The sequence below is a fragment of the Diabrotica undecimpunctata genome, chromosome 2 (assembly GCF_040954645.1).
Source record: "Diabrotica undecimpunctata isolate CICGRU chromosome 2, icDiaUnde3, whole genome shotgun sequence".
Lineage (NCBI taxonomy): Eukaryota > Metazoa > Arthropoda > Insecta > Coleoptera > Chrysomelidae > Diabrotica > Diabrotica undecimpunctata.
The window spans coordinates 105,402,425-105,427,894 of record NC_092804.1 but is presented as its reverse complement, the minus strand read 5'-3'; the positions used below and the strand labels follow the sequence as shown (position 1 = coordinate 105,427,894).

The 25,470-nt window shown below is 33.5% G+C and overlaps 2 protein-coding genes across 2 annotated transcripts; both read right to left on the bottom strand.

Moving 5' to 3' along the window:
- Window positions 1-22,272: 22,272 nt before the first annotated feature.
- On the bottom strand, window positions 22,273-23,331 carry LOC140433844 (general transcription factor II-I repeat domain-containing protein 2A-like). The gene has a single exon (XM_072521820.1). It carries the CDS (start codon window positions 23,329-23,331, stop codon window positions 22,273-22,275), a length of 1,059 nt encoding a protein of 352 aa, XP_072377921.1.
- On the bottom strand, window positions 23,328-24,089 carry LOC140433843 (general transcription factor II-I repeat domain-containing protein 2-like). The gene has a single exon (XM_072521819.1). It carries the CDS (start codon window positions 24,087-24,089, stop codon window positions 23,328-23,330), a length of 762 nt encoding a protein of 253 aa, XP_072377920.1.
- Between the last annotated feature and the right edge of the window lie 1,381 nt (window positions 24,090-25,470).

The window sequence follows — 25,470 nt, the reverse complement described above, 5'->3', positions numbered from 1 at the left end:
CCATAGCGGCAAACGGCTTAACCTACGTGAATGTGCGACGGCTTGTTGAAAAGCGTAGGAGACCTAAGTTACAATGACATAAAAAACAAAGATGATAGCTGTAACAAAAGGAAAATTACCAATCTATATTCTGTTGCTGTCTCCGCTTCTTACTGTGTTTATATGTGCATGTTTTTTTTCTGCTACATATGTATATTTGTCTTTCAAAATTGTTTCATACTAGAAGATCGTTGTTAAGACAAAATTCTAACATTTTTTTTTGTTTTGATTTATGACATTCTCTCTGTATTTTGTGCTGTACTGTTTAGACTTTTGTTTGAATCATTTCCCCATTGTCGCACTCCAATCTTCTATTATTATTATTTTTGTGTTATTATATTTTACGTAATATCATTTTTTGTTGATTCTAACCCGAGATATTGCGACTTTTATATATTAGAATTTATAAATTTAGCTTTTGAAATAAACTAACCCGCAAAAGTAAGCGCACACTAAGTTTATTTTAAGTAAAATAAGAAATATTAGAAAAACATAAATTACAATAAATTATTTTTATTATATGTTCATACAAACCATAAACTAAAAAAAAAACACAAATTCAAAAATATTGACCCATGTAAACCTATTGTGACCAACAAAAATAAATATTTACAGTTTTTTTTTTTTTTATTTCTGAGTAACTTAATTTTTTAAATCAAAATCATACAATATTTCTAAAATATAAATACTAAAATCGAGTATTTCTTCCTTGAACTCGAATAATCGCTCTCTCCGTTTGCGGTATTTCTTTTCACTCGTTCTCGCCTGTTTTAACGCTACCACAGTTTTAAACTCACCATAATTGTGTCTCTAGCCTTCCCAAGTTGTCCCACAAATGCTCTATAGGGTTAAGGTCTAGACTTCTAGAAGGCCCGGGTAGTAACTGAATACCATCATCTGTAAAGTATTGCATTTGTTGCAGTTTCGCAACTGTATAAAAACATTGGTAAAATATTAACAGACTTTTTATTAGTTTTCATTATTCCTGTGTATTAAGCAAAAATTTCGCTTGCAAAAACACAGACGCTATATAACAGTTGCTAAACGGTTGCTAAATACAATGTTGCAAACAAAAGACTATTCTTTCATACATTATATGTTAACACAGAACAAAGGAAAAAATAAGTGGCTTTTATTAAAAGTGCGGATCGCTGGGTAATTATCGCCTACGTAGCGTTCACTTATGAAAAACAACGCTTTACCGAACTGCCGTCTCAGTCAGTATCAGTCAGTTACAGTCAGTCATTCCAGTCAGTAGGGGTGAAGGCTGCTCAGTTAACAGATATGAGTACCAGTGAGTTAGAGACAGTCGTTCCAGCCACTAAGGGAAGAGGCTGCTTCGACATCAATAATACTTTTGTTCCTGACCGGCCAAGCAGACAGGAGTCTTCGGTATCTTTACTTTTCGTGGTAAAGTATACATTCTGTTCTACTGTACGCTCTATCATCAGCGTACAGTACAACTTTTACTGGTTGACGAACTTTTTTTGAGATGTCATTAATTGCTAAGTTAACAGAGTTGGACTTAAAACCGAGCTTGAGGTACACCATTGAGTTGTTCGAGAACATTTGACTCATTACCGTTTATTGCAACTTTAAATTTACGGTGATTTAAAAAGTTATCTATGAACGTGTAAATAGTGCCTGTAATATTATTATCGATAAGTTTCTGTAATATTACATTCTTTGGAATAGTATCGAAGGCGCTTTAAATATCGAAGGCTGCCACAACTGTATCATGTTGCATATTGAAATTCCCGGTTATATGGTTTTGTAGTGATAATAAATTGTCCATTGCGCTTCGATGTGGTCTGAATCCCGATTGAACGGAGCTAATTATATTGTGCTTTTTAGAAAACCAGTTAAGTCTATTATTCATTAGTTTTTTCAATAATTTGCACATGCAACATGTTAATGAGATGGGTCTATAAGAGGATGGCTCTGTTGAAGGTTTGTCGGGTTTTTTTTATTGGAAGAATGATTTATTGTCTCCACAGGTTTGGAAACTTTTCGTTGGTCCAAAGAAGATTATCAAATGAAAGTAATTTTGTGAGTCCATTTATGGTTAAATTTTTAAAGAATTTGGAGGGCATATTGTCAATTTTTGCTTCATATTTTTTTAAAGTAGATACAGCAAAGAAAAGCTCTTGGAAAGTAAAAGGTGTGTTTAAAGCGAGAAGATCATCTGAGAGATCTGTAGTAGAAGGAAAATCTTTATGGGGAGTCAGAGTATTTGTGTAGTTGTCGGTTTTGTTTTTATTATGAAATAATAAAAACATAATTTTAGCAATTTGATCATCTTCAGTTACTATTGAATTATGATAACTGAGCGCTAAAATTGACATGTGTGTTGTTTTCCCATGCATTTTGTTTTATCACTCTTCGCGATATAACTGCTATTATTTGAAATTATTAAATTTTCAAATAATGTAGTTTTTTCGATATATTTGTCATACTCTTCGCGCTATAGTTTTTAATTGTTTAAATTTAATCAGGTTTGACTCAGTTCTGGTTCTTCGATATTTATTTAATGCTGTTTTGCTTTCTCGGAGAGCGTTCTTACATTCAGTATTCTACCAGGGTACAGTTTTACAAGAAGACGATATTGTGCATGTTCTAATGTGCGTTTGAGCAGCCAAGGTGATTAAACTTACTAGGGAGTCTAGTGCTATATCAGGATCTTCTGGTAGTTATAGCTGGTTCATCTTGTTTTCAATGAAGTCTGAAAAGTTCTTCCGTTCTTCCAGTTAGCTTGAGATAATTTCCATGTTGAAATTTTTGTTCTGGGTTTGCTGATAGAATTAGAAATCAAGATAGGAAAGTGATTACTGTCATAAAGGCAATCTATTGTAGTCCAAGTTATAAGTGGTGTTAACCTTGGTCACATAAGCTATGATCAATTGAGGAGAAAGTGTCACTAGAGATGTTGAAGTATGTTTTGGATCCGGTATTCAATATACAGATGTTAGTGAAGTTCTTATCATTTATTTTTAACGACCTTTCCTCTACGAAATGTTTTTTTCGATCCCCAAAGTGAATTATGGGCATTATAATCACCTACTAAAATAAAGGGGGTTGGAAATTGATTAATTAAGTTTATTAGCTTAAATTCACTAAGGCTGTGGGAATATGGTATGTAAATGCTAAAGATAGTAATTCTATTTGGACACCAAAGAGTAACAGCAATAGCTTCCAGTGTGGTAGTTAAGTATACTTCTTTACAATAGTAGTCTTTAGAAGTATATATAGATGTGCCTCCACTAGCTCTAATATAATTTGTTCCTAAAAGGTGATGTGCTTGAAAAGCAGTGAGATATTTCTTGTCCGTTTGCTTGAAGTTTGTTTCTTATAGGCAAATGATGTCAGCATTCGTGTCTATAATTAGTTGTTGAATGCGTTCTAGACGGGGGTAAAACCCGTCGCAGTTCTACTGGATTAAATTAAAAATGAGTATGTTATGTTTCTGAAGTGGTTGCTCCTTCAGAGAGATGGTCTTCTTCGAAATTATCTTGTGAGGATACCGAGATTATGCTTTCTGCGTCAGAATTATTAGAGCCTGGATCCGTTTTAATTTTTTTACTAATTCTAGTTAGTTGATTTTTGAGACATCTCTCAGTTAGTGATATTGTAAATCTTGGAAAGGAGATCTTTTCACCTACTAAATGCGAATAAGGAAACACCTGTTTTTCTAGACGTTCCCTAATATACCCAGCAGCTCTAACAACGGATTTTAATAAATTTGGTAATAATAAAATATGCAAAAGATTAAACGCCATTTTTTACTTATAAATAAATAATATATAAACAATGTAAGATCGATATTTGATTTTAAATACTAAAGGATGAAGTCCGGTAAATTATATGGAAAAGCAACAAAATTTTACTGAAAAGGCGTAGAAAATCCTTTAATAAGGGTATAAACCCCTTATATAAGTTATTTTTGTTGATGTAAATTGATGTGATTATGTAGCAAATAACATTGATGCTGTCGGAAAAACTGTGTTGAATAATTATACTCTATTTAATGACTGGTGGACAATTCATTTAGTTCAATCTAATATTAAAAATATTAACGTAGTTTTTAATTTATCATTATTCGTGAATTCTAACAATGTCACTTTAGAACCATCATTTCTTACATATTCAAATTGAAGATATAAACTTCTACATGATTTACGCAGAAAAAACTAAATAATCTTTACCAAAAGATTTACCTCCTCAGAATATTCCTATCGAATCCCTAACTGAGAGCTAATTAAATTAAAATATATTTAATTTAATTTAGAATGGAAAATATATTTAATAAATTTTAAAAATAAACGATCCGAATTTCATTTGCTTACATTTGTCTACAACACTTATTTAAACTTTAATATGACTCTCGTTCCAACAAGTAAATACTTACATAATTGTAAACGAAAAACAGCAGAACTGATACTATTCACATTCTACTTCACTGAAGGACCGTGGTCGCCACTTGTAGTATATATATTTTATCAAGAGTTCACTTTTAAATATTTAGTATGTACGACACGTACGTGATGGTGCTTCAGTTCGTATTTTACGTAGCGTATAATAATTATTTATGTACATAATACGTCATGTCATCTTGCATCATTTAAGTTACGAATCAACTTATTCGTGTGATATTAAAAACTATTAAAAACATTAAAAAATTAAAAACAGTTTTACAGCATTAGTTAGGTGTATCAAATTGGACATTGTTTCATCAAATCAATTTATTATATTAATTGACTCTCTATTACAGTAGATCGATGGCTAATATGTAAATTGTTGCTGGCCAAAACGGCCGTTAAGTTCTGACGATATATCAAAACCTAGTTATATCATCATCACATAAACTACAGTTTCCACTGCTGAACATGAGCCTCTTTAATTTGTCTCCAGTGTTTCCTAGCTCGTGCCGTGTAAATCCAATATACTGTAACCCTGTTTATATTATCCGTCCACAATGTCGGAGGTCTTTGCCTATCTCTATATGATTCAAATCCAGGAGTCCATTCTTTTATGCGTTTATATATATATATATATATATATATATATATATATATATATATATATATATATATAATACTGGAGTACTTGTATTTGACAAAAATGTAAAAAACGAGTTATATCTCGTTTGCTCTTTAAATGGACGAATCATCAGATCAGCCTTGTCTAGCAGTTTTAATGATTTTTGAATCAGTACGACAAGTCGATACAGAAGATTTTCTTAGTTGCAAAGACTTGGAAACTCATACTACAGGGAGTTAAATTTTTAAACGGTTAGATATGTTTTTTCATGAAAAGCGCACACTGCGGGTAATCTGAAAAATATTGCTTACAATTATGCTAGTAATCGTTACATTATTCGCTGATAAACATTAGCAGTGAAATACATTAATTTGAAATACACATAATACAATAAAACTTAAAATACATAAATTTGATTAAGTAAATGCAATTTATTAAGCAAATTTTTAAAATATGCGAAGATAAGTACACCTACTTCCTTACTTCTTCATATAAGGATACAAGGTAAGATACTTGTTCGATAGTATAAACTTGAAATTAAATACAAACATTTGTTTTTAAAATATTTATTGGAGTTGGCTGAGAGATTTAGTATTATGAATTGATTTTATGTTATAAAGATATATTTTTCAAATTAAACGGAATTGATTTATCACTCCAGGGAAACACAGATACAATTTTTCTGCAAACGATACAATCAATAGCTTTAAAAAAAAGTTGAGTTTAGGTTTAGCTATGTTTAGTCCGGAGAATTCGACATATTTTATATTTTATATGAATTTTGTTTGGAAGTGGATATTAATGAATATTGTATTTATATTGTAACAAAACAAACGATGGACAGTGTTTGAAGTGCACAAAATGAACTGGCCGTGTGCTCAAAATCTTAAGAGATGTAAGTGTAGTTTTTTGGACATTCTTACTAGCACATAACAAAGGAGAATGGGAGAAAAATTAGGAGATAATAGCTAAAACTACACCAGAAATATTAAATAAACAATACAAAGAAAAATTATATATAAGAGAAACAAAGAAAATGTTAAAATCACAAAATACATATATAGACAAATAACAAGAGAAAAACCTCAGGAACTCGTATCACATCAAATGATTTGTAGAGATGATTTATACATACATTTTACATACATTTAAGAATAGAAAAATTCACTAGGCTGCCAGTCAAAAAGTGGCCACAAATAGTTTTAATTCAATTAATGTGAATTCTTTTTGAACAGAAATTCCGAATATCATTTTTTAAATATAATACACTGCTCATGACATACATTTTCATGTTTTTTGTTTAGAGACAAAGATAAAAACGAAGAAATAAGAAGGAGGACAGGCGTCACACTGTCATAGAGCGTATAGCATGGCTAAAGTGGGACTGGGCGGACCATGTGGCCAAAATGAATAACGGGCGGTGGACCCAAAAATCACAATTTGGAGACCACGAGCTAATAGGAGAAGCAGAGGTAGACCACCTACAGGATGGACAGACGACGTCAATAGAATCGCCGGAAATTGGCTGCAAGAAGCTGAAGACCCACAGAACTGAAAGAAATTAGGGGAGGCTTACGTTCAACTTTGGACGCAGAGGGCTGTATAATGATATACAATTGCCTTAGAAAAAATGGTCGCAAGTTAGGCTTGCCAGCTCTTAAAACACGAGGTATCAAAGATAAAGTAAAAGAGAACTGTGGCCCAACGTCACTGGATTTACATGTCTAAATTCAGTTGTGTGACTATCTGAATCTTAGTGCAAAAAGTCTATACTCTGAAACATTTATAAATTTATATTAAACTAAAATTTAGAAGAAAGTGTACAGACTTGGTTAAACAGTCACTTAGATACAAAAACAGTAAACATCAAAATACAAAAAACAATAAAGCGACTCACCCGATTTGTCAGGGTGAGATGACTTGGACAACAAGGGTGATATGGCTTGATCATAAACTTTATTTGCCAATAATATTTTGCATATAAATTAACATATATTAAGCAGTTTTTATGAAACCAAGAAATGTAATGCACGCACTGTACTCAGTCTTCTTGTTTTATGTGGTTGAATATATTTCCCCATAGCCGGCACATTCACAATTTGCTGTATCTTGTAGATCATCACTAGAGTCTTTAGTAATTTCCATATGATCCTCAAAGTCTTCGGAAGAAGATACTCACAAAACATCTTCTTGGGGTTCTTGGATTTCTTAACTTTCGTTCCAGTGCACCTTATATCTTTTTAGCATAATTTACTTTCTTGTTATCACATAAATCATTGCATATCGCTTAATTCACTAGGCTAGTAAATATTGCAGTCAACTACTGCGTTTCTTGTGACATACCTGATATACGTCTATACCTGGGTCGGCTTATTCCCAAGTATGGACGGTAGTTTTAATTGTGACGTGTGAGACGGCGTCAAACTGCTTCTAGTTGGTGGGTTTAGGCGTGGGAGATCATCTATTTCAGTAGTTTGTATTATTTACTCAAGAAAAGCGTGCTCTGGTATTGCATTCCGGTTGACCGGATAAATACCACATGCGAGAAAACCAGATACGGCATTTTGTACTGAGGCAGCTTTTATCTAAGCCTTATTTGATAATTTGTCAAACTGCAAGCGGTTAATCTTCTTTGTATGATTCATTTTAAGAAATTAATTGCAAGCATTGTAATAATGTGACTTAAGCCACTTTTTCAACAAAAGACCAATAGGACTTTTCCTGAGGGATTTCTAAGAACAGAGTAATGTGTTCCGATCAACAAATATATCTGTGTTTATGCAAGCGGACTTTTCATTCATGTAAATCTTTGAACCTGTAGCATACCGTCTTCGAATTCTTGCTTTTTATTTTTCCTTTAAATATACAGGTGGGGGGAAGAAAGTTACCCTCAGCATGGCAACAGGCCATACACGTAATTGCTACCCCTTTCTCCAAAGAAGTTACTGATGCTACATTTTTAGATTCCTTTTAAGCTACAACAAATACAGGTTTATTATTTAGTTGAAGTCCTGTTTAGTCCATGTTAAATAAACTCTCAGGCTTCTCCATCGACTCATTTTCTAGAATAACTTTCTCTAATAGATCAAAGTAATCGCTTACATAATTTTTGGTTATGCCTTGACTTCTTGCTAAGGATACGCCTTTTGATTTTCTTATTCTTAAGAATAATTGTAACCAATCACAACCTACTAGTTTTTCTTTCTTGTTGAAAGTAGTTTTAATATATAAGTCTTGTAGGTGCAAAACAAGGTTTCTGTAACTTAAGGATGTGTTTCATTATTTTATTTTTATTGCCCCCCTTTCTCCATTTCTTACGGCGTGTATGGCTGATTCAAGTTGATTTTCAGTCCATAAACCATACCTCTCCCGGACTTACACTACGTCATAACCAGCGTATTTTATTTAAAAAATATATAAACGAAATAAAAATTTTGTTTAAGAATTAATTAACATAGTTTGAATTAAAATTATTTGCGGCCTTTTTTTGACTGGAACCTGCTATCAATATATTTTCTTATTCTTAAATGTATGTAAAAATGTGAGTTTTGATTTCCAGTGATCTTGCAGTAGGATTGTAGACTATAAGAAAAGTGTCAATGGCAACATGTTTTTGACAGATTTCAATAAAAGATTAAATTAATTCGTTCAGCAACTAGAAAACTCTAAAAATAAACTGAGCGTTTTTTACAGAAGGTGCGAATTACCAAATTATTAGTAGCAGACAAGTTTTTCATACTGTGTCCATTTAACATTGAATAAATCACCCAAAAATCTAAAAATATACTGGATGATACATATTTTAAAACTTTAAAACATTTTTAAAAGATGGTGCCGTCCGCTTGTACCTACTAATAATTAAGTCAGTAAAATATAATAGAAATACTGTCGAGATGTATTAGTTTAATTAGACAAAAATTTATTAATTTAGAGTTTATGATTAAGAAAATAGAAAAGATAAATACAAACAGTAAATTTCTTCATATTTCAATTTTCAAATGTGTCTAAATGATGAAAAAACAAATCTGTTTAGAAATTTCCCAATAGGTATATACGCCTTCGACATGACAGGAATAAATTCGCACCCATTGTTTTAACAACATTATCTATACACACATGAATGATTAAAAAACGAATAATTGTTTATACAAAGGTTTGTCACTATCGCAAAGAATGTCATATATCTAATTAGTTTTACTTGTAAATTGTTAGTCTTATCTCTCTGAATGTAATATGTGCAATGAGTGATAGTGACGGGTCAATAGTTTCCCATTTATGTTCAGAGGGAAATTTACAATGTGTGAAATTGGGGTAAACGACATTTTCAAGGCTTTCTTTAATACGAAACAAAGTAAAAACTGTAGTTTCTATGCAAATTAGTACAAATTTTTATTTCTGCGAGAATACACCATCGTTTCCTTTACATGCATTAAAATTACACCAGTAAATTAAAAAAAAAGTGAGATTTATTTTTATTTAATCATGGTACTTTTTTGAAGAAAATATAAACCATTACAATAGATTATACAAGGAAAATTTATTTAGTATATGTAACTAATGTATTATTATTATTATTATATTCTTCGTTTTTGCTCTGTTTTTTAATAGACTTGTCCCTTGAATGAACTGGCCCTTCCGCCTTTAGTAAAAGTTTTATATTGTCCCGATAATTTTTTTTTTGGTCGTTATAGTCGTCTTATTTTATTCTCTAGTTTAAATTCAATTAATTTACAGTTTATTCTCTTATTATCAACTTTTTTTTAGCTGACTAATTACGTCAATGAATTTCTCCTTGTCTAGTTTTAGTCTTGTTAATTGAATTTTAGATTAAAGCCTTTAAACGTGGAACTGTTTTGCACTTATTTCGCCGTTTTTGGGTAGCGACTCTAACAAATAGTGTCTGGCATATTATGTGACATATCTTTACCAGTCAAACAAATGAAAAATAATACATATTGAAGTTTATATCAAAATATTAAACAAATATATTACAGTTAGTTTTAAAACAAAATAGTATTCGTATGCTGAAAGGCACATTAATGTCTTCTTTTACATAGTCTTTAATGTGTTCTGTTACGTGACGCACTAGGCCTTTCAGTTCTTTACTGTCATTTTTGTTTATAGGATTTTATTTTATATCTAAGAAAGTTTTGATATGAAATTTAATAGTTCTCAGTCAAACAGGATTTATAACCTAAACAAAACACCAACAAACAACAAATATGCAATGTACAAAAGAGACGATAATGACTTAACTTAAGAATATAGACTTTTAAGTAAGAGACGAATACTCTAGCTCAGCACGCTAAAAACCGTGGACTCAGGTTTAGACTGGGAAGATCATAGTCCCAGTCCAACACGATTTAAAGCTCTGTTTCTGTCTCTCTTACACGCTTTAAGCATGTACCATTGCGAATACCAATACACGAGTTGTCTCATACTGAATTTCGGTGATAATTTATACTTTACCACCAGAGTAGTGAAATACGTAGTGGAATAACATTACACTACATTTTGAAAACCCATCTCTAGATACAGCTTTATCATATTGTTTCTTTACTACCACGGTACCTACTATTGATTCGACTGTTATTATTGTTGGTAATTTTTAAGGGATGTAGTTGTGTTGTAGAAGTAGAAGCTTTCTATCGGAATGACCACATCGAGTGTTATTGATGGGAGATAGTTCTAGATGATTGGTTCTCATCAGACACCCAACTCTTACTGCTGTCACCACGTGTTGCATTCCGATCAAGTGCATTTTTTGACATTATAGTTATATAAGAGTACATATAGTAAAAATACCAAGCGAATGCTATTTAAGGTATAAGAATTCTCTTACTTATTAGCCAAAAGCTTAGGATGTAGGAAATGGAAAGTTTCCAAGCATTATTTTCTCCTGGTATTAAAAAAAACCGCTGTTAAGGCAAAGGACTACATTAAAGACTTCTAAAGTACTCCTAGTTATATCACGAGGGCAGGAATGATAAAGCATTCTACTACTAATCATTAAAATTCAAAACTAAAATCCGCCAGATACACATCGCAAGACTGCAAGTCATCCTCGCTCGTAACCCTGAGGATCCATCAACAAATAGATCGTCAATGTGCAAAAAAATTATCGAAATCTAATTGATTTAAAAATAAAATAGCTTAAAACTTATGGTACAGTTGAGGTGATACATTAATTTTAGAGAGTAGAAAATCACGTAATTCTTTGAAAGTGCTGTTCTTTTTTAATAATAAACATATCGGGATGATATTTTTACGAAAATGTTAAGAAAGGATGGAGGTTTCTTGAAATACTAACAAGATGTAGCGTTTTTGTCTAAAAAATTTCAAAGGGCGTTTCAAAATAAGACGAAATAACACAACCTTATTTTAACACTGTATATGGGTAAAACGTCGACTTTTCTCAAAAAGGATGTCCTTCTCATTGGTCATTTAGGTCAGGTGGTCGATAAACCTGGCAAATTAAAAAGAGATACAGACTGCTTTGCGTCAGTTTTGTCTGTCGCACTAATGGAACGGGCTGGTATTGCTACGATCAGTCTATCTTGTATTATATATCTATGGTCACACCGATTCTCCAATTTTAACCTCACGCATGTAGAGTTAATGTGAGCGTTTAGATATTTAAACTGTAAGACTAGTTTCATTGTTTACCTGTTTGTTTATCTGCAAGTTAGCGACCATGAAGTGTGGACTGATTACCATTATTTTAGTTTTCTTCCTTTTTATATGTAATCCATATTGTTGCCAACGGCAATTTTTTATTTGATTCAATAGATACTTAAGAGTTTTTATGGAGTTAAAAAAGTATCGTCTTTATAACGATTTAGTAGGTATACCGTTGACATTGACGTTCTCAATTTTGAATTCTAGTGCTATTTCAAAGATATTTTCATTGCATGTGTTGAACAGTATAAACTCTTTTAAAATACGTTAAATTATTAATTTTCACCTCTGCCATTTGATTTCAATATAGATTTTATATTAATTGTATTTCCTCTCCATTTTATGCTCTTAATGCTCTTAGCGAGCATTACCATCTGACCATTCAGCTTTGCTCATAACTTCCATCTGTCGCTCTCCGTCTGCATTCCGTGATTGCTATAGCATCTCAGTCGTGCCTCAGCACCCCACCCAGGTCTGCACCGTACTTGGTTTGTAAGCTAACCATCATTGTGCAGAGCCATAGGCAGGAGGAGCGACCGCGTCGTTATTTCAACCATGTTAAACTTAAAAAGAAAAATCCGACAACAGTAGTGGAAACTGAATAGTGGCTCACCCCACTGACGCCGACAGATATCACACATTAAAATAAAGAGGTCACCTTTGTTGCAGTCTCCTCTCTTTATCTTCCTTGTGGTTTAGGGTTTCTGACATAAAACCAATGATCAAGTCAAAAGTTTTTTTGTTTTCAATTGCTTTATTCATGAGTTCATGTGGCTCGCCTAGAGGTGACTTCAGGCCCAGCTGTAGCAAGGTTCGCCCCACATTGTATGCAGGGCATACGAATATTATATGATGCGCGTCATTCACCACTCCACACTCGGGACACAGATCGTTCTTGGTCTTCTTTATTCTATATGTATAAGACCGGAAAGATCCATGCCCCTTCATAAATTGGGTGAAGTAGTAGTTGACACGTCTGTGTTTACACTCATACCACCTTACTACATCTGGGATAAGGGCTCTTGTCCAGGCAGCCTTGTTTGTTTGTCCAAACTCTTTTTCCTTTCTTGTGTTCCTGAACAAAAAGCTCCGTTGTCCCTTTGGTGTATCTAAACCCTCTTATTAGCCAGGATATGCACCGTCACAGCACCGACCACTACTTGTAAGTCAATGGTTGATATCAATGGTTTCCTCTGTGTCCTTAGAAGCATGTCTTTATATTTTGCTTTGTTAAGGATCTCATGTGACACTGGGGCCCCATATAGTTAGATGCACATGAATGATTGTAGGATAACTGATGTTTTGTGTGACCCGGGGCCTCCTATATTCGACATTATCTTATTAAGGGGCGAGGTTCTTTCTTCTGCCTTCGAACATACTTCTTGTATGTGAAATCTAAATGCCATTTTGTCGTCTAGTACAATTCCCAAGTATTTTACGGTCTTCTGGGGTCATAGGTTGGAGCCTCTAAACCGAAAATTTACGTTTTTTCGGTACCGTGGTCCCCTCAAGATAATTACTTCTCTACTGCAAGTCTTAGGTCATTTCTCTTTATCCATCTAGCAGTTTTTTATATTGCTTTATTTACTTTGTTTATAATGCCCCAATGTCTTCTATAAGTAGGGCTAGGTCGTTTGCGTATGCAATAGCCTTTACTCCTTGTGTTTTGTTTACTTCTAGTACCCCGTTGTATTAAATATTACATAGTGTGGGTACCAGGACTGACCCTTGGGCCCAGAAGACATTTTTATCTTATTTTTCATCGATATGCATACGCTTCTTTGCGACAAGTAATGGTGAACAGGAATCCCGTGAAATGGGCGGAGCTTCTAGTGCGCAGAGAGAGAAAGTATTCGGCCAGAAAAGGATATTTTCAGTCCCTCCGATGGTAGTCTCGGGGTCGGGAGCTTTCCCTGTGTTGGTTTCTTGATAAGCGGTCTTTATTTCTTCCTCTGTGAATTCCTCTGCTACCATAGGGGAGACCTTCAAGAAGGTTTGTTCCTCCTTGGTGGGGAAGAGGAGCTCCGCCAATTCTTACCACTGGTCCTCGTCTAACTTGTATGGAACGATCATCTTTAGTGACTTCATTGTTATTTTATATGAGTTGCCCCGTATGTCGTCTTCTAAAGCATTTATTAGGTTCTGCCACCTTTCCTTTTTTTCTTTTTTATTGTTTTATTGAGTTTCTTTTTTACTGTTTTGTATACTTCTTTGAGGTCAGAGGCGCCCAAACTTCTCGTAAAATGTCTCGAGCTCGGAGACACTCCTTCCATAGGCCTTCAATCTCATCCGTCCACCAGTAGGGGGTTCTTTCTTTGTTCCTTAGTTCAAGGTGGCCAACTTAACAGCGTTATCTAGTGCTTTTCTACGTTTTTCAAGGTCAGGTATTTCCTAGTCGTTTACATTTCTGACCTCCGATAGCTACACGTGCTTATTAAACGTTTTCCAAGTATATCCTATCGGCCTTCTTATGATCCGACCCTTTACCTTAATTCCATATGTAATGTATCGGTAGTAGGTAAATAATCGATCGTCGAGGACGTCCCAGTTTTGTATTCGTCTGGACAGCCCTTCACTTGCAAAAGTTACGTCAATGTGTGTTTAGCTGGCCCCACTTATAAAAGTTGGTTTATTATTGTTGAGTACCTGGAGGTCAGCCGGGGCTATCCATTCGTTACATATCTCCCCTTTTTCGTCATTTGCGTGATAGCCCCAATGTCGAGATTTAGCATTTATATCCCCGGCGATCATAATTTGTTTTTCCCTAATGGCGGTGTTTATTGTTTCGTCTACTATATTCTTATATCTTCTGATCCTAATATTTGAAGATGTGTAGCATGACAGTAGGCTGAAATCCCTCATTTTTGTAAGTATATGATTTCCACCCCTGACAATACCACGCACTCGAAGATCTTTCCAGCCACCGTCCGATGTAATTTTTTTGTTATGTACGGGAACAATCAGCAGATCTGCATCCAACTTGCAACCTGTTGCGTAGACAAGATAGTGTACTCTTTTCGCTCTGCCCACGTTCACCTGCTATATCCTTATACCAGGTTGATATTTGAGGTCCATTTTGATTTCAGTTCCCTAGAGATTCAATCTTACATCGGTGTTTCTGTTTATATGATCATAAATTAGCTAAAATAAACAAATAAATAAATAAATATATGTACAGAAAAGATTCATACAACATGGAGAATAAATACAAACAAATACTAAGACCTGTGAGACATTTAAACCTATGCAACATGCATCAAACCGATGGATGGAAGATAAAGGGCAAGAGTTTGTGCACCCTGGTAGGCTGTAGAGAGACCCACCAATTATACCTGGATATCTATTTTCTTTCCATCTATAACGATTTCTCATAATCTCTGTATTACCAGGCCATGTTTGACATCATGACGTTTCTGTCTCTGATTATAACACATTTGAAGCAAGAGCTTTGATAATAGCTTATTTAGTCTCTAAACCTTCAAACAACAAACTGTGTCAGCTCTAATATTTCAAATATTTTAGTTATCCTGAAGAAACTTATGTGAATAAATTCCTTAAGAACGTGGTTTGTTAAGCTATATTTTTGACGTTTTTTTATAGTTTAATGTCTTTGGAATTGCAATGAACATTGATTTTAATTGATAGTCTGGCATTTAGCCTGTATCATTATATTACAGATGTATATTAAGTAATTTGTACCTATATAGATCACTACTTCTTAGTAAACATTACTTACGGAACGAAACCTATAAAACACGTATAAAAACAAAAACCGTACCGAAGGTAAGGATCAAGATTTTGAGGCTAATTCTAGAAAAAAATAAAAGGTCATTATGATTGCAAAATGGCTTGAAAAACCAGTCACCAAGTTTAGTTGGACATATCCAGCAGACGATTTATGCTGCAAAAAAAGAATGAGAAAATTGATATCACATTTAATTTATTTTTAAATTAATTTTAGTTTAGTTTCCTTCGTCTGAGACCTATTATTTCAATCACAAAAAGTATTATTTTATGTTTTAAATTTTATCACTACACGTCTTATCAACAAACAAGAAAACACAAGTAAGAGACAATTGGGTATTTCGAACTTTGACATTAATAAAGCCTTTATAATTTTTTACAAGCTGTAGCAATGATAAAGCCAGACGGTAACAGTTCGTTGTCGTTTTTAATTACTGGTGACAGCGGCTTGATTGTTCTTTATCTTTTACTTGTAAGAAATATTACATTGTTTATAATCAGGCTATAATTGTTACATTGATCATCTGTCTTCTGCTAATTTATTACTGTTTTAAATATAAATTAAAAAAAGGAAGGTCATGCATATTAATAAACATTTTTTGGATTTTTCTAGACGATCACAATATTAATCCAAATGTAAGTTTAGCTCGAATTTAATTTTTTTTAATCTCCTTTCTATTTTTTCTTTCTTAAGTTTATAATGCCGATGTTACTAATCACTACTGAAACCTTTACATTAGTTTGTGTTTTAAAATTCTAATTGTTACTATAACCCTATAAAATAATACAAATTGTTATAATTGACAATTAAAAGATTATAACATAAATTTGCTTTTTTTCGGGGATTTTTAGTTTTTTTGTTACAAGAAATTTATAAACATTGATAAAATATGTTTGTTTCTTTATTGAAGGTTGAAACTCAATTCTCTCTTAAAAACTAACTATCAAAACTAATAGGTACCATATATATTTTATTTAAGTTTTTGTATTAGATAACAAACCCTTTTTCGACCATCTAAACGAATTAGACTGCTTGACATCTGCTAGAAGCAAATGGATATATCATCCCTCATACTCTCATAAGCATCACCGTCGTAGATGGTAGAGGAGGAGCCAGCAGAAGACGCAGGTTTCTTAATAGGGCGTCGTCGTCTTCGTCTTGACACTACAGGCGTGTGAGCTTCAACATCATTGAGGGTAGCGTGTGTAAGAGCAGATACATAGAACACACCAAGAGCTGTAGTGGTGTCCACTCTACAAAGCTCGTAACTCACAAGTAATACCGCTCGCTTAATTCTATAGGGTCTATTTCTTTGTTATTGGGAACTGTTAATTTGACCCATACTAAATCCAAGTTCCTTCAAACATCGATCGGCATATTTATTTTGCCTTTCTTGGGCGTTGTCATGCTTCATCCTTGATTCATACCATATTCAAGACATCTGTTTTAGGTATGGAGTTATCTTCTTCTTCTTCTTCTTCTTCTTCTTCTTCTTTTTATGTAGACATGACTCTGTCTATTTTTCAATGTACCTCCATGTGCTTCCATCCTTTTTGTCGTCTTCCTACTTATCGTCTTCCTATTGAGAAACCGTCTCATGCCGTCCTTACTACTTTATTTGTTGTCACTCGGCTTATATGATCGTTCCCTTCTACTGTTCTATTTCTTACCCAGTTATTGATTGTCTCCAATTTGCATCTACGTCGTATATCTGTACTTCTAGATCTGCCATCAATTTTTTCTAAGTGTTTTCATCTCTGCTGCTTCTAACATCTTTTTTGTCCTCTCTGTGTCAGGTCGTATTTCTGCCGCACATGTCATTATAGGTCTGGTAACTGTTTTGTAAATTCTGCTTTTCATTTCTTTCCCTATATTTGTATTTCTCCATATGGTTTCATTCAGGCAGTCTGTGGCTTTGTTTGCTCTTTTCACTTGATCTTTCACTTCAATTTTGAGCTTTCCGTAGCTAGATAATGTGATGCCTAGATATCACTTATTCTATTATCTAACCTTCCAGCTACAATTTAAATCTTAGTAAATTTGCTGTTGTAACCATGCATTTTGTCCTTTTTGTAGTATTGCGTCGTCTGTATAGCAGATTATTTTAAGTTGTTCTTCTTCCATTTGGTATCCTTTTTTAGTTCTTATTTTTTTTTATTATTTCATCCATAATCAGGTTAAACAATAGCAGACTTAGGGAACCTCTCTGTCTTATCCCATTGCCAGCCTCAATAAAGTCGGTTAGTTCTTCTTCTACTTTTACTTTTACTGTGATGTTTTGGTAAATATTTTTGACCGTTTTGGTTATTCCAAGAGGTATCTCTCTTGCGTACAATACGTAGATATCGTCCTTTAATTTGCCTTCTTACGGTCCACGAATCATAGATATTCCGGTTTGTTGTATTCTAATGATTCCTCTTGCACTTGCTTCATTTTACATATAGCGTCGGTGCATGATCTTCCCAACCTGAAACCGTGTTGTTTTTCTGCTAGTGTTACAATTTCATTCAGTTTATTTGTTATCACTTTGGTTGTTAATTTTAGTGTTGTTTAATAGATTAATTCCTTGGTAATTTTCCGGGTCCGATTGGTTTCCCTTTTTAAAGGTATTAGGATATTTGATCTCCGTTCTTCAGGAATTCTGTTTTATTTTATTATTTTTTGGATTAGTTTTAATAGTTGTTTGGTCAAAATTAGGCCCTCTGTAATTCGGAGTTCGTTCAGTATTCTGTCCTCTCCTGGTAATTTTCTATCCTTTAATTTCCTTAATGCTTCCTTTACCTCTTCCTCCTCAATATTTATTTCTTGAGGATTATCTGAGGTATAAAATTTTGAGATTCTACAACTTGGCGGATATTTCAATTAAAATCAATAAATATTAAAAATCTAACGTTCACCTTTTGAGACAACTGTTTCGAAACGTTGCGCATACACAGGAATTTGTAAGAGTCTAACTGGTTTCTGATTATAGACGTTATATTTTTGACAATGTATTTGTCATTTAAACATTTATTAATATTATCAGCGACAAAACAAAGCATGGCTGGAATGAAGAATTTTTGAGCAATTTTTCTCAAAGTACATTTAATGCCATAATGGTCAGCAGTTGGCGCATTATGATATTCCTTAATAATAGCTTCACGCTCACATGTTGGTACAACTAACTGAGCTTCTGCTTTATCTTCTTCCGAGGAACGGTGGAGTACTAGTGGGAACAAATATCCACCACCTGTCCATTTTACATATTTACTCGAATTTGGGTATTCGAATGATTGGATTATTTTGGCTAGATCTTTGGTCTTTCAATTGTTTCACCCTGGTATCAGATGCCAACCAATGGGGCAAGTCAATCTGCACTTAATCAGCATTGTGTTCACATGGTGGTCTAGAAAGTGTATCGACTACAATGTTGCGTTTGCGGGGCAGATAATCAATAGATAAGCCTTGGACATCGACATAGTACTCATCTCGCCGACCTTTCTGCTAGAGATTTTAGGCTAAGCAAATACTTAAGGCGTTGGTGATCAGTCTGCAGGGATATTTTAGTAAATTCAGTATAACCTCTAAACTTTTAAAAGGCCCAAACAAGAGTATATTATATCAGATAACAAACACTTCTTGAATCACCTAAACAAATTAGACTACTTGACATCTGCTAGATGCAAATGGATATTTCATGCCTCATACTACTCTAGGCATCACCGTCATAGAGTGTACAGTTTGTTACAAGATTTTATTATTATTTAATATTACTTAACGTTGGTCCGTTATATATGTGTAAATTGATAACTGATAACTATGCTATTGACAGAACTTTAAAGATCGGAAATCTGATTGAAATACATTGAACATTGAAGTACATTATGTACACTGCTCAATAATTGAAGTTGATATTGGAAACATATGTCAAGGTTCCAAATAAATAAAAGTCGATTTGTTAAATTTTATGTTTAACAACAAAAAGCAAAAAAAACTTTTCAATAATATAAATATATAATTCAAAATTATTGAAAAATTCAAGAAAAACCATAGTAACAAAATTGCTACGTTTTTACATAATTTAGTACATTGTAGATCACCTTTCACTCTTCTTAAAGCGTTACCTTGTTTGGAAATGTAATTACCCAATTAACAATAAAAGTTTGAGGTATCGTTTCCGAAATTGTTTGCAAATTTATTAGCAAAATGTTGTAAAGTTTTAGGTGGTTGAAGAAGTCGATTTAAATGTCTATTTTCGCCTAACATATTTCCATGCAATTCATATCCGGAGAACACGATGGTCACTTTATTTTGGTAATTCCATTAAAGTCTATCTATTTGTTAAAAATTACTGCGCGGTGGGGACCGGAGTTATCGTCGATAAAATCAAATCTGTAACCTATAGCACCAGCAAATGACGCTATAATTGGCTTTAAGTCTTAATTACGAGATGTTAGAGCCTTCATTGTTTTATTTATTAAAATTACTAAGCCCATGCCAATTATGTATGCCCCCTTTCTTTTCAGACCAATATTCTACCCTCAGACGTAAATAGAACGAATATTGATGGGTCAGAAAAGAGGCAATGCTCCAGTCTTGAAAGCCCCATTGACTATGTTCCCTTGCCAAACTATATTTGCGTGTAGGTTGTTCCGCCGTCAATCGTGGATATGCAACGCGCCTTTTTGCTCTAAAATGACATGCAGGCAACCATCTTCTGATAGTTTGACTAGAAATCACCCTTTTTCTAAAGATCATTATGCTATTATGCTATTAATCCTTGACGCTGTTACGAAGAAACATGACATACCTGTTTCTTCTTGCTGATGACTATGAAACATTCTTGAGCATAAATTGTGGCTCTCTCACGTTCACCCATAAGTATAAGCTGCAGATCCTGTCTCTAAATAGTAATTCCATACCCGTATTATAACACTCTGAGACGCATTAAGTCGCATAGTGATTTTCACTCGAGATAAACCTTCCTGGATCCAACGTACTAACTGGTCAAGTTTCACAGTATCTCATAGTTTTAAAGGCATATTGCTAAATTGTATTTTAACTAAACTAAATTTTATTGGAACAATAGTAATAAAGTCGCTATAACTTATACTATGTACCTATCTATATACAATATATTCTAAACCAGATTTTTATTTACTGAAAAGTAAAAAAAAACCAAGAAAGAAACAGTATGTAAAAAGCATTAGATATAAATTTTTGTTCAGGTATCAATTATAATTAAATTTGAATATTTTAAATACAAAATTACGAGGAATAAATATTTCCACTTCAATTGGTTAGGATGTATATCTTTTATTGTATTATTTTTTTTTGTTTTAGTGTAAGAATCATGTTCCTTTATTATTACAATACTTAGTCTTTTCCACTAAATAATATTTGTGTCGCAATTGCATATTAATTTATAAACAAAATTCTTCGGTTTTATTATTTTTTACTTTTATTACAATAATTTTATTATTGAACTTAATAGTTTTTGATAATAAAGTAGATATATTTATTCTATTATTTCTAGCGGTACTAGACAAAAGTCAGTATGAAGCCAAAGTTTTAAAAAGTCGTCACGATAAGAAGAAAGATCGTTAAAGGTACTGAAAGTGTGTCCTTTTCTGTAGTATATGATCGGAATAGTAAAAATTAATAAACTTAAGCCAAATACAATTTTATTTAAATACAAAATAAATGCATTTAGTGCTCAGCAATTAATTATTTAAGATAACAATAGTCTCTGAATTATCCAATTTTAAGCTGCACAATACAGTGTTGCTGTGTCCATAATCAAAATTATACCCTGGAGATGGTAAATAACCGGCATGCTGCTGTAATCTAAAAAAATCTAAATTTGCCGGAGCAAAATTATTGTTCCACATCCAGTTCCAAAATTGTAATGAATCCCATTGACCATTTTAACTCGGTTAGCTCTTTATTTCATAGCCTACTCTATTGTCGATTCAAGTAGTTAAAACACGGCCCCATTGTTTTAGTCAATTAGTATAACGAAATGGTGCTCATTTATCACTTCAAACTACATTAAACTGCCAAATTTAGACCACTATAAATTTACTTTCGCTATTATGCTTTTAGTTTTTTCAATAGAAACTGCGTATGGTGCAGTTTAAAGGCATTTTTCATGAACTACATATCTTCCGTAGTAGCGTACATTTTTGTTCGTCAAATACTAAATAAAGGACATAAACAAAATTGGATGTTTCAGGAAGTATGTAGAATAATTAATATTGCATCAATATTAATCACATTTATTACTAATTCATTATTTCATTTCACAATGTACAGTCTTGGTAAATATGAATAGATATTTAATACAAATATAAGCACATATTATACGGTTTTGACGTAAGTCTAAAGAACTACTATGTAATCCCTTTTATAGCATAATACGTCTTTCGGTTTCCTGTCTCGAAAACTGTCTCCAGGCCAATCAATTTGAAAGTTTTATTTAAAACTAAAGATGAACTTAATGAAGAAACTGGTGCAATTGGTGAAACTGGTAATGGTGCTCTAGAGCAGGGGTGTCCAACTTGCAATGCCTCAAGGGCCAAAACTAAAACCTTTGATGTTGTCGCGGGCCATATAATAATTTTGTTACAAGTAATAACAAAATAAAGTGAGGTATAAAAATAATTAAAACAAAAAAGAGTATTATTTCTTTTATTGCTCAACAACAACATTTTTTTATAAACGGAAAATTTATTGATAACACTTTTCAATAATCAAGACAAACATTGCAAAAGCAACGAAAAATATGTATCCAATTAGTGTGAGGACTGTGGTCGATCGGCTTCATCCACCAATGAAGAAATGTCCACCTCCAGTTCAGTTGTAGACACTCTCATAAGATGACGTAAGGAAGAATCGGTAAGGTTGCTTCTATTTTTATTTTTTATGTATTTCATGGAGGAAAAGGCACTTTCACATATATGTGTGCTTCCGAACATTGACGTCATTTTCAGTCCAAAATCTCGCAGGTTTGGGAATTTCTCCTTTGACAGTAATTTGAAAAATTCAGGTCCCTTTTCTTGTCTGGTGATTAGGAACATGTCTGCTTGAAGATCACATAACTTAAGCTGTAAGTTGAGTGGTTGATCATCAATGGTTGCTCCAAGAGGGTTATTATAAAGTAGTACACTGCTTTTGAGACTTTCAATTTCTTCAAATCTTGTATTGAATTCATCAATAACTTGTTCAATTTGTGAAATGCAGGATGAAAACTCAATATTTTCCTCACCGTTGAATTCTTCTGCTATTTGCAGACAGCTAGGGAATTGTGTCAGGTTGTTCTTTTCCAAAGCACGTTTAAACACGTTCAGCTTATTCCGGAATCCGTTTATCATTCCGATCAAATCTAAAACCGTCTGGTTTCTTCCTTGAAGACTCAAGTTTAACATGTTAAGGTGATTAGTCAGATCTGTTATAAAAGCTAACTGTCTTAAGAATTCTGGATCCTTAAACTTCTCTTCCAGTTCAGTTGTGTCAGATGAAACGTATTTGTTGAGGAATGTAGGGATTTCCTTTCTTATGTCAAAAAATCGTTCCATGCACTTTCCTGCACTCAGCCACCTTACATGGTTGTACATTAGCAAGTCTCCATACTCAGCCTCTGTTTCCACTAAAAACTGCTTAAGTTGCCTGTGTAAAAGAGATTGATTTCCACCTCTAGTCATATTTATAATCTTAATCACGATTTCGAAAACTTGATCTTCCTTGACTGATTTTCCACATAAAGCTCCCTGATGTATAATACAATGAATTGTTGGGCAAGTGACACCATTCTCTCGAAGCAGACCCACTAATCCAATTTTTTTACCTGTCATTGATGGGCCCTGTCTGTTGCTATGGCTGAACATTTATCAAAGCCTCCAATTCTGTCAACTGTTTTCTTCACAGCCTCATAGATGTCTTTTCCTTTTGTTGTTCCATAAAGAGGACAAATATCAAATAACTCCTCTTTACTGGTAAAATCATCAAAAGTAGTGCAAACAAATATTAACAGCTGACTAACATCGGTTTGATCAGTGCTTTCATCCAAAAAAAGTGAGAAATATGAACTTTTCTTAACCAAGCTAAGCATAGATTTTTCTACTTGCTCACCCATAGCAACAATCCTTCTTTGTATGGTTTGATGTGAAAGTGGCACTGATTCAAATTTCTCCGCCATTTTAGAATCAACGAAAGCCTTGGCCATTTCAACAGCACATTTTTTTATCAAATTGGCATCAGTGAAAGGTTTTTTTGCCTTTGCCAGGTCAAGCGACACGACATAAGATGCATGCAAAGAATGCGTTTGAGAGTGTAATATTTTACTGAACATACCAGTTTGCTGTTTAAGCTTTTTCTTGAAATCTGCAACTAGGGCACGCCGACTTTCATTTGTGTACGTAGCATACTTATTTGCATGCAGTGTTGTGTAATGTCTTCTCACATTATATTCTTTAGGCACTGAAACGACATTCATGCACATTAAGCACTGCAACTTTCCATTATTGTTAGCAATCAAGTAATCACTCTCCCAACTTTCTTTGTAAATTCTGTTCTTACTATCAATTTTCCGTTTTACTGGTTTTACACTCATTATTGTATAAGAGGAATCAAGACAAAGAATTAATCAAGTTCACTGTTCACTAGCAATGTAATAGATTAGCCGACTAGCCTACGTGTCAGTAGCACACTGGCACGATGGTGGCTGGCGACGGATGGTAAGCAGTGGGAGGTGTGGCCTGCGTGAACTGTGATGCGCAGTAATTAGTGCAGTTCTCATAGTGGTAGAGGACGATTGTGTTCGTTACACGTCCGCGAAGCGGCACGCGGTACAGTACTTGTGATGTAAAAACACTGCTAAACCATAAAATATAAAATAAATTAAAAAATCTTTTTTCACAGTGGCAGCATTTAAAGAAAATGTATGCTTTTCGAAAATCTTACGTGGGTCACAACAAATAGCCTCGGGGGCCGGATGCGGCCCGCGGGCCGCCAGTTGGACATAATGCTACTAAACAGCTTAAATATATATATATATATATATATATATATATATATATATTATATATATATATATATATATATATATGTCTTCATATCAATGCGAGATCCGTTTGTATCATAAGCTATACAAGATGAGATCCATTTTGCAAGGCGAGATCCGATTTTGGATCTCACCTTGTATTCACGTGTATATAGTGATATCTCGATGTAACAATGATGGGGGTACAAGGAAATCGATTTTTGTCTGGACCTCATTTTGCACCCCTTTTGGCGAATTTTATATTGCAGTAGTTCCACGAAATTCGCTGTAGAGGTCAGGGCGAGTGATCCGTTGTGTATATGCTAAATATACATTTTGTAGACAACCTGAGATCCGGTAAACTTGGCAACATCGCAAATAAATTTTACAGTCAGCTCTCTCCCTCCCCTCGGCTTATTTCTGGTTTGAATAATAATATTTACATTATTAAAGAGCTCTGTCCAGAAAGGCGATTGTCAAATATCTCGAGAACTAGACGTCGTATCGGAATATTGTTTATTTGTAGTATTATTTTTTTACAATTTTTCTTTTATATCTTCTCCATTGTTCGTTTTACAAAAAATGTTAAAAATTTATTTTAATCGCTTTTAAAAGACCTATAAAATAAACCCAACCACTTTCAATTTGATTGAGAGTTATATATTAACACAAATCTATTTTGCATATCATTTATAATTAAGGGACCAACTATGCTAAATTGATGGATTCGACCGTTACTTGATGGAAATTCATTTTATGTGACAATAAAACACTGAAAACTTTGTTTTCAAAACTTCCACAAATTTTTATTTTAAATTATTATCACTACAGCTGTTTCGGCTGATTGCCTTTCTCAAGTGATCTGTTTTTGGTATGGGTTTACACTTTATAGCCTCTAATGAAATAAGTTGAGGAGGGGAGAACTGTTTGTCTCAAGCTGGTCATTCAGAAT

Coding starts and splice junctions, on each gene's coding strand:
- LOC140433844 (XM_072521820.1), bottom strand. CDS start 23,331: ATGACAGGTAAAAAAATTGGATTAGTGGGTCTGCTTCGAGAGAATGGT.
- LOC140433843 (XM_072521819.1), bottom strand. CDS start 24,089: ATGAGTGTAAAACCAGTAAAACGGAAAATTGATAGTAAGAACAGAATT.